The sequence below is a fragment of the Microtus ochrogaster genome, chromosome 8 (genome assembly GCF_000317375.1).
Source record: "Microtus ochrogaster isolate Prairie Vole_2 chromosome 8, MicOch1.0, whole genome shotgun sequence".
In the NCBI taxonomy this organism is placed as follows: Eukaryota; Metazoa; Chordata; class Mammalia; order Rodentia; family Cricetidae; genus Microtus; species Microtus ochrogaster.
In genome coordinates this window covers 12,411,568-12,422,282 of record NC_022015.1, presented here as the reverse complement: position 1 = coordinate 12,422,282, position 10,715 = coordinate 12,411,568, and the positions used below count along the sequence as shown (strand labels likewise).

Here is a 10,715-nt window from a genome sequence, read left to right as displayed (position 1 = left end):
AGAATGCTGGAATTAAAGGCTACACCACCACCACCCGGCCCGTGTTCAAATATTAATACCCCAAAGGAGAAATCTGAGAAATGACATTGTTCATCTAATGTTAAGTGGGCAGTCAAGGCTTTAACTGAGCTTCGGTCAGTCACATTGTATGTCCAAGCTTCAGGGGTTTTTAATACAAAGATTTAGACCATTTATTTTTAATGCCACTATTGAGATAGTTTTGTTTAAATTTGTCATCCTATAATTTGCTTTTTATTTCTACTAGATTTTTCTCTCTGACCCTGTCCTCTTCCCATAGTTACCTGTCTTTTTTTAATTACTGAGCATTTCCACGCACCTATTTTATTTCACATTTTTACTTTTTAGCCACAAACTCCTTGTATTATTTTAGTTCTTTCTTTTGGGTATGTATTACACATCCTTAACATATATAAGCCAACCTAAAGTGATGTTATTCTACTTTTACTATACATCATGCAAAAAGCACGTGATTTTAGTCTTATCTTCTAGTGAATAACATCAGTAAAATGAGAATTTCTAATATTTAGTTATCAATCCTAAGGATGACTCTAACAACCCCCTTGGGCTATGTACCCATTTTGTCCCAACAAAGCCCAGTGTAGCGAATATAATGCTGTGGTTAGCATAGTTTCCGGCAGCACCCTTTAGGATATCACAGAGTGGGAAAAGAATTCACTAGGAGAATGCAGGAAGAATAGAAAGTGCACTAGCCAGCCGGAAAATACAGCTAATATTGACTACTACAGGCGCAGTTGGAGAAAAGAGATTACAGTTTGGCAGACAGAGAACTTAGACACACTTCTGGGCATTTCCCAATGTACCCTGCTGACGGTGCTGCACTTGACCACACCAAGCAGGAGCCAATGAGGCATTTCTCTGCATGTCATTGCCTTTCCCCACTATCCTCCACGACACTCAGTACTGGTGATACTTCTGCATTCTGATTCTCTCTGGCTGAAATAGAAGGAAGGTATTCCACCGTTTTTTTTTTAATTTGGCCCTTCTCAGCATTCCAGAAGATGTCCTAAGAAACTCTACAGTCATATACACATTGTTTCTCAATGCTGGCACAAGTCACATTTTGGCTTACCTGCGTACAGTTCTTGCAGTGAACCTGGACTGTATCTTAGATGTCAGTAACACATCCCAGTCCTCAAAGGTGACAACCAGAAGCTCTATTGCTTTATTGCGTCAAATATCCTCTGACTAGCAAATTCACTTCTGATTGGGAAGTACTGATTCAAGGGAATGTTCGTGGATATAGAGATTCCACAGGTTCTTGACCCCAAACCTGCATCAGCTTATGGTGAGAAAGGAACATTACCAGCAAATGCCAGTGGTGCCCTGGCCCACTGCCTGGGAAGCTCATGGCCCCTCAAGAGATGACAACTCTGGGTTACTATTGCAAATTCAGCCCCAAGACAGTTCTTCTAGCCAAATAAGATATAAGAATAAGGAAATGAGAGCAGGGAAAGATGGCCCAAGAGTTACGAGCTCTTGCTGCTCTTGCAGAGGACCCAGGTTCATTTCTCAGCAGCCACATGGTGGTCCACAACCACCTACAATTCCAGTTCCAGGAGATCTGCTGCTTCACTTGTGATTTCTGTGGACACCAGACAACATGTGGTGCACATACATATTCACAGACAGAACACATGCAGAGGATGAAATAGATAAATCTATTTAAAAAAGTAAGCAAATGAATAAATAAGTGAATGAATGGATGGATGAGATCCCTAATGATTGTTCACAGTGTTACTCTGAGGAAGAGTGGCATGAGGTTGTATATATATAGGAAGGGGGGATATTTTATTGCTTTACTTAAGTCTTTCAATATTCAAATTTTACTGTCATTTTACCTATTAATACTTAATTTTCTGTGTTGTCCAAGAGTGTCAATATATACACATGAATGCAGGTGCCAGTAGGCTCAGTTCCTCTGGGGCAGAAGTCACAGGTGGTTGAGCCTCCTGATGTGGCTGCTGGGAACTGAACTCAGGTCCTCTAAAGAGGAGTCTGGAACTCTTATCCAATGAACCATCACTTCAGCATCATTTTATTTTTATTTAATTATTTTATAAATAAATTACTTCTATATGTAAAATTTTAAAAATTGTTTGCAGGATTTCTTTTGATTTTGTTTTGAGACATGCTCTCATGTAGCCCACTCTGCCTTTGAACTTTGATGCTGCCAAAGAAAACCTTGACCTCCTGATCCTCCTGCCTCTACTTACCAAGTGCTGTGAGTGTCCACTATCCCTGGTTTATTTGTTGCATGCTAGACAAGAGCTGTGCCAACTGAGTCATTACACCCCCCCCCCCCCACACACACAAGATTTCTTTTTGAATCACTTGAGGTTCAAGAACATTCATCTTAATAATTATTTGTTTAACTTATGTGTTTTAAAGATACACTTAGGGATTTTAGTCTTAGAATTTTGTTGTTGTGTATTTTTCCTTTAAACTCAAGTGTATACAGTCTTACAGTAGAAATATTTATGAATGGAACTCATAGTAAGGAGGAAAAACACCACCACATACTTAGTACATAGCACAGAAGGAATCTGACACTTCATGTTTAACTATGTTCCTCAAGGACCAGAAGTAGAATGAGCATATTTCACATCTTTCAGAGTGGAGTACACTTTGTGAACCCCCAAGAAATTGATGCTGAAAGAATTGACTATGGTACCTTCTTGGGCATGATTTTGGCCGATTTCAAATTGGGTTTCTCTGGGCAAAATGAGGTAGGACAAGAGAGCAAGTGCTGTGGAAAGGAAGACTAGAAATCAAGGACACGGGAGTGGACTTGAGTATCAAAAGCAAAGAGAGGGTTAGGCCTCCTGCAGAAGTAAACAGCATCACACAGCAACAAGAACCTGCCAGGTGTGAAGCCTCACTCCTGTGCAATGCCCCCTAGCCTTTCCCCACAGGAGAAGATCTGGCCACCAGGGCTCCTGAGGTCAAGGTTGCAGAAACCAGGACTGCTTGGGCTGCAAGGTGAGGTGATTTTGTTTGCATAAGCCAGGCGATGCTTCTAGACGCAGACCAATTCATCTGCCTTAGCTACCAAACAGATCCTTTACCTCCTCCTCTCTGTGGAAGCAGTCAAGCCAGGTTGTTGGCAAGGTGACCTTCCAAAGCTGAATCTGTGCTTCCAAAAATAGAAGCATCCTCCAAGAATCCAGAAGGGGAGGGGAGGCTGTGGCCAGAACCCAGTCCCCGGAGCACTGTCAGTATGAAACCGTATTAATTAGACACAGGCACCCAGATCCATAACCTCAGGTGTCTCACAGAAATTGAAACTAAATGAACTGGCTTTTTTCCTCTTCCTAGTTACACTCTCCTGGGATTTAGAAGAGGGTGGAGGGTGGGAAAAGATTCCTATATTTTGACCTATTTGGATCGGCTGTACAGTGCCCAAGGAGACGTCTTCCACAGGATCCCAATAGAGGGAATGGACCTCATTCAGACACACTGAAAACAGGATGAGGCTAAGGGAGACCTTGAGAAGCAGACATCAGGGCTCCCTAAAGTCTGGGTTTTGAACTTTTCTCCCTGCATGGCCATTGTGCAGGACGAGGTTTGTATCCCAGTGTGTCTAATTATGTGGGAACTGAGGTCAGAGGTCGTCACTACCGTACTCAAGCAATATCCTTGTCCAGAGTTGATTGGGAGCTAGAGGATTCCATGATCTGATGAAACCACGTGTTACTCATCTGCAGAGGTTGTTTGCAATACTAAGGGTACAAATGGCAGTGTAGAGTGTGGGAGAGACTGACTGGGTTATCTGGAGGGTGGGGGGATACTGTGGCTCATTTGACCTCTCTGTGTAGATGGGCAAGCATATGGGCCAGAGTGAAGCCGTGCTGGAAAGATCACAGGAAGGTGAGTGGGGTTACAGGCTGAGTGTCTGAGCTCTGTTAGGGTGAAGCCCTGTTAGGCTTCTCTTTGCATGGCTTGGTGCTGAGAGCTCTCTCTGGATTGCAGCAGCCATGTAAATAGAGCGACGTGGAGGGGCACTCTGAGAATGCTGTGTTCTGGACTATGGGAACCTGTGTGAGGCTGGACATGTGCGCTGGGTATGTGGTGGCTTCCTGCGGACAGGGTCTTCAGCTCTGCTGTCTTAAATATGAGCTGTGCTGTCCCAGCAGAGGGGTGGAGTTTGTGTGTGACATTAGGACCTCAGAGCTGACCAAGAGGAGCAGAGAGTGGCCTTTCTGACCTGCCTGCTGAGGACGGTTTCTAATGCATCGCTCTGTGCTTTCTGAACAGGACAATGTGGATCTGGGAGAGCTTATGTTCTCACTCTGCTATCTTCCAACGGCTGGCAGGCTGACCATCACCGTGATCAAAGCAAGGAACTTAAAGGCAATGGACATAACAGGAGCATCAGGTGGGACTTTCTTCACTTCCTCATCTAGTTTTCATTCAGTACACTATGAAGTTGCTATTATGGTACCTTGGGTCTGGAACCAAGTTGCCATGTTTAACCACATTCCTGCCACCTCTAAGTGCTGTGTGACCTTGGACCAGTCACCTAGCCACTCCAGGCTTCAAATTCCCATCTGTAAAGTGAGAGTAAGATTTGCCCCTGTTGAGTTGTTGTATGATGACCGTGTTAATATGTATAAGATGTGCTATATTAAGATGCTGCATCATGTGAGCTGAATCTTGAGTCTTTTACTACCCGCATTTGGGACTCAACCCACAGTTTGCATATTCTGAGGTGGTCTACCAAGTTAGGCCTTTTCTCAGACTTCACTATCTTGGGCTCATTGAAAACTGGAGACAATTCTGACTACTTACAAAAGTGAACTATAGCTTGGAATTTCTTTTCAGTGAACCAGGCATGTGCCTTTAAATTGTGAGCCCTGACTCAAGATGTCTCAATGTGCAGCTCACACTGGGCACATTCATACCAGTCTTGGCCAAGTGGTCACGAAGGCACAGACCACTGCTACACAGACTGGCTGGACTCAAAGAGCCTGAAATGTGTGTATTCATTTGTTGTTGCTGGTGTGTGTGTGTGTGTGTGTGTGTGTGTGTGTGTGTGTGTGTGTACATATGTATGCATGTACATATAAAGACCAGAGGTCAATCTCTTATTTCACTCCCAAGGAGTTATTTCCCCCCTAGTCCATCACTACTCTCCAGCTCAGACGGGATTCCTGTATCTCTCTGCCTAATCACATGCTACCCCGAGAACTCACCCCTTCCAGAAGGTACTTTAAGCCAGAGGAGCTATATCATTTTTTTTCCTTTCCTAGAAACAGCCTAGAGTATAGAACATAAACTATAACAACACCTTAGAGTAAATGTCATCCTTGACTTTGGTTTTTAGGAAAGGTTGTCTCATTGAGACCTGGACTTACTGGTTAGATCATGACTGGGCAGCAAACACCAAGGATTCTCTTGTCTCCACTCCCTTGCACTGGAATGACAAGTGCATGCCACCCACCATGCCCAGATGTGTAAATGGAAGACAGTATGTAACTCAAGTCTTATACTTGCATGGCAAGGTTATTGCTGACTGGTTTTACTCCAAGATGTTGATACATTCTATGTTCTATCCTCCAAGCTTTTTTTTGTAAGCAAGAGAAGAGATATACAGCTCCTCTGGCTTAAGGTACCTTCTTGAAGGGGTGAGGAGTGAGGGCAGATGTGCTGAGGAAGAGAGATACAGGATTGCCTTTTGAGCTGCATGGTAGTGAGGGTCTAGTGGGACCAGAAGTGCCGCCTCCAGAGCACAGTCAGCCTGGTCACCTGTCACTCTGTCATGGTCATTCTATGAACAGTCCCCTGTCTTCTCTCTTACTGATTAGTGAGCAGTTTCTCCCTTTGCAAACAGACTTGCAGGAGCTCCCAGTACGTAAGGCCATCCACCCCTACAGACTGCCCCATAAAGCTTATAAAGCTAGACGCATTCTCCTTCTTAGAGGCCCATTCTTTAAGCAAAGATCTCCATGGGTAGCCCAGAGTTGGGGTGCTGAGTCCTGTCTCCCACTCCTGGGAAATGTCTGTTTCTCTTCCTTTCACAGGCAGGCGGGTCCTGAATTCTGGTTGGAATATTTTATAATTTGGCAACAGATGTTTTCACCCTATTTTTAAATTTCATGAATTTTGAGGAGACAGTGTCCTGTGTTTTTTCTTGACGGAATAACTTAATTATTCTAAGTAGTTGCTGCCCACATCACATATCACATGAATTAAAACACCCCAATCTAGTCTCCAGACAGAGGAAGAAAGTTTTCCCTTTTGGTCAAGCATGCCCAGCATCTGCATTTGTCCTCACGGTGCCCTGTTCTCATGCCTGTGCAGATCCATACGTGAAAGTCTCACTGATGTGTGACGGCCGGCGACTGAAGAAAAGGAAAACATCGACCAAGAGGAACACACTTAATCCCGTTTACAATGAAGCCATAGTCTTTGATGTCCCTCCTGAAAGCATCGATCAGATTCACTTGTCCATAGCTGTCATGGACTATGACCGGTGAGATGCCAGGAGCTCTCTCTCTCCCTCCCTCCCTCCGCCAACCCTGTGTGTGTGTGCCCGTGTGTGTACACACAATCTCTGGGCAGAAAGAGGTGGGGTTCCAGGACACAGTGACCACAGGGACAGCTTGTAGAGGACAGGCTGACAGGGAGTCACACTCTCCACACCATGCTGTCCTCCCACTACAGTACTTCCAACATCTTCGCCCCTCACTCCCCGTTTCTTATCTTTCTTCTTCTCCACCCTGCTATGTCCCACTTCTTTCCGTTCCCCCCTCTGCTTACGTCTTAATATCTCTGTGTGTCAAACTGTGGTCCCACAGTCTTGTTTTCCATTGAGCAGCCTGACTCCTTTAGTGGAAAGCTTCTATCCAAAACACAAAATGATTACTTTAGCCACGCCACCAATGTTTCTAAATATATAACTTCAGTCTTTTTTTTCCCTCCTTGCACTGTGTTTAATAAAGATCATTTCCATCCACTTAAGTCTGAAAGCAAACACAGAAATGTTCTCTTGAAAATGCTAGGATCAGTATAGATGACAGGGTACATTAAAATGTATAAGATGCTAGACTTTTTAATTAATACAGCACAGAGAAGATATTTATAGCCTGCATTGTAGCCAATTGTGTATTTAAAGGATAGATTTGAAAAACAGGCATTTTAATATGCAAAGAAAGTACCAACAGGGAATTATACATGTTAAACCAGTCATTAGACTGAAATGCAAAGTCTCTTTTTAATTAGAAACCTCCCACGTGGTCTGGGCACAATTATAAAAGAAAAAAATCAGTCTGGCTTCTAATATAATCTCACAAATATTGCTTGTAGCTAAAAATTTTTCCATCTACCTCTGAAATGTTAGCACAGCAGCATCAGTGACCTCAGTGCTTTTCAGTAGATCCTACAAGAAACATGCCTTGTCTTTGGACACAGCTGCCCCTGAGTACGACAGCCCATGCTGGGCATAGACCTTGTCCTGTCTTCTCTGAACATGCACAACACCATAGTGCCAGGTCCCAGGAGGGGATGCTGCCCACCAGCTTGGAAGCTAGGCTGGTATTTCCCAAGCTATTGCCAAGGTTCCTGCATCAACAAATCTGATTATGTGATTTCTGCCTTAATTTAATTATCAGTAAACTCATAAATCTGGCCTGGAAAAATCCACGGCAGTTTCCACAGGGTCTCTGCATGCATTTGATTTTAATGAGCATAGACTTAAATATCCCAAACAATCCTTATCTCTTCTCCTTCTCCCCACACGAGCAGAATAGAAGCCACTCTTCTTTGTTGGGAGGACAAAGAGATTATCCCAAGAGTAGAAAAATGGGCCACATACTTTCAATTTTTTTCAAGGGACTATTTTTTATTTTTTTACTAAGGAAAAAGTAAAATGACAAAAAGCAAGACCTGCTCACAAAAAGTTTCAAACTGTTAGCCCTAAGTTAAAGGAGCTGGGTGTCTTCCACAGTTGAGAACTCAAGATGGATCAAAGAACCAAAGCCAAGAGTAGAAAAAAAGAAAAATGTGGAGAAGATGACAGTGGTGGTCCCTAATGAAGTAAGGAGCAAGAAGATCCAGTAACTCTCCCCTCTGTGCTCCTCGTTGGCATCTTTAATTGCCTCTTATGGAAACTGGAGTGGGAGTTACATCATTCTCCTTCCTAAGGGCTTCCTTTCCATTCAGTGTCTCTGGAAGCCAGCTTAGCCTCCAGCCCCAGAAGTGATATCATTACCACACATCAGGGAGTTCTTTGGACAAAGGTTCTCAGAACCAAATGAACCCATGTCAGTGTGAGGAAAGTTGGATACAGTCTTGAACCCTAGGTTTATCTGCTGTTCAGCCTAGACTGAAGTTTTAAATTAGAAAATTTAAAAAAAAAATAGCCCACTACTTTTGAATTTCTTCCACTCATTTGAGTTGTTGCTTTTACTTCTGCATACTAAAATTTTAAGAAAAAACTATTGTGGCCCATTTTCACAGTGTAGGTCATAATGAGGTCATCGGCGTGTGTCAAGTAGGCAACGAAGCTGAGCGGCTGGGCAGAGAGCACTGGAGTGAGATGCTGTCATATCCTCGGAAGCCTATTGCACACTGGCACTCTCTGATGGAGGTAAGACCTACCCAAACATGCTCCACTCTGTGGATTGCATGCTTTGCTGCCGAAGTCTAAAGCTGTTGACAGCATAAATGTGCCAGGCTCTTTTGTCACTAGCACTGTCCCTGATGACATTTCCCAGGACTGTTGGAACTTGCATGAAATCTGAAACACAATTAATAAAAACTCAGTGGGAGAAATCAGTGTTCAACCTAAAGACCCAAAAAGCAAAGCAGCCAACCACTGGCTCTTACCTTGGCGGCTGTCCGAAATGGTGATCCTGCCTCCAGGGATTGCAGAATGAGACTGTGTCTGAGAGCTGTCTCCTCCCGTTTTATAATCCTCTCTAGGACTGGGATTAAAGTCATGCACCACTGGGATTAAAGACATGCACCGCCGATTTCCTTGGCAAACTAGCGTGGCTGCTGGAATTCAAGGTGTATATCATTGCTTCCTGGTCTATAAGGCTGACCAATGTAGCTATTTTACTATCCCAATCACCAGGCAAGCTTTATTTATTAAAATACAATTGAAATGCCACTACATTTCTCCTTTTGCCTAAAATAAAAAGAAGGCTATAACTAATATAAGAAAACTGTATACAATAAGTGCAATAACTGTGTATGATGTATACAGGCAATAAATATATCAACAATGTTCATTTTCATTTGACAAATTCAGAGAAAATACTCCATATCTATCCTATCTTGGTGAGTCTAAAGTCTTGTACCTAATTTACTTTCTATCATAACTTCCTTTCTGCATCAGGTAAACAAGGAAAACTATAACTATCTAGTCTTCAAATCCCTCCAAGACCCAAGAAGGAAATAATATTAACTGAGTAAGCAGGAAGTACAAGCAAACGACTTCCAAAAAAAAGTCAATGACAAAAACAGCTAGCTGCCTGGACAATCACCCAAAGTTCCTCTGCAAGATTGGGGCATGCATCTTCGGCCTACAGGCCTAGCATATCCAACCAGCCTTTTTTTTACTCTCAGATCTTCAGGCAAGCTTTATTTATTAATACAATTGAAATGCCACTACAGAAACCTGAGGTTCAGTATAATCTTCCCACCAGCCTAGGGTGTTTGGGTCAAGGATCATCCCTCATTTTTATTGTCTTTTTAAAATTGATTTTTATGAGTTCTATATTTTTCTCTGTTCCCCTTCCTTCCTCTCCCCTCCCCTTCAACCCTCTCCCAAGGTCACCATGCTCCAAATTTACTCAGGAGATCTTGTCTTTTCTTACTTCCCATGTAGATTAGATGCATGTATGTCTCTCTTAGGGTCTTCATTGTTGTCTAGGTTCTCTGGGATTGTGATTTGTGGGCTGTCTTTCTTTGCTTTATGTTTAAAAGTTACTTATGAGTGAGTACATGTGATAATTGTCTTTCTGGGTCTGGGTTACCTCACTCAAAATGATGTTTTCTAGCTCTATCCATTTGCCTACAAAATTCAAGATGTTGTTATTTTTTTCTGCTGTGTAGTACTCCATTGTGTAAATATACATTTTCCTTATCCATTCTTCAGTTGAAGGGCATTTAGGTTGTTTTCAGGTTTTGGCTATGGCAAACAATGCAGCTATGAACATAGTTGAGCATATGCCCTTGTGACACAATTGAGCATCCTTTGGATATATACCCAAAAGTGGTATTGCTGGGTCTTGAGGAAAGTTGTTTCCTAATTTTCTGAGAAATCGCCACACTGACATCCAAAGGGGTTGTACCAGCTTGCATTCCCACCAGCAATGCAGAAGTGTTCCTTTTCCCCACAACCTCTCCAGCGTAAGTTGTCCTCAGTGTTTTTGATCTTGGCCATTCTTTTTTTTTAATTTATTTATTTATTAAAGATTTCTGCCTCCTCCCCGCCACCGCCTCCCAATTCCCTCCCCGTCCCCCAATCAAATCCCCCTCCCTGGTGAGCCCAAAGAACAATCAGGGTTCCCTGCCCTATGGGAAGTCCAAGGACCACCTACCTCCATCCAGGTTTAGTATGGTGAGAATCCAAACTACCTAGGCTCGATCTTGGCCATTCTTACAGGTGTAAGATGGAATCTCAGAGTTGTTTTGATTTGCATTTCTCTGATGACTAAGGATGTTGA

At 43.0% G+C, this 10,715-nt stretch overlaps 1 protein-coding gene across 2 annotated transcripts in view; it reads left to right on the top strand.

Moving 5' to 3' along the window:
- The window catches only part of Syt9 (synaptotagmin 9), a 167,880-nt gene that overhangs the window by 113,419 nt on the left and 43,746 nt on the right, over positions 1-10,715 (top strand). The window contains exons 4-6 of one of the 2 annotated variants that reach the window (XM_005351099.3): positions 4,297-4,417; positions 6,343-6,514; positions 8,500-8,629. In XM_005351099.3, coding sequence (XP_005351156.1) covers positions 4,297-4,417; positions 6,343-6,514; positions 8,500-8,629 — 423 coding nt within the window. Of the gene's footprint in view, positions 1-4,296; positions 4,418-6,342; positions 6,515-8,499; positions 8,630-10,715 lie in introns of those variants that run through there. The other variant, XM_026781569.1, reaches the window with a different exon arrangement.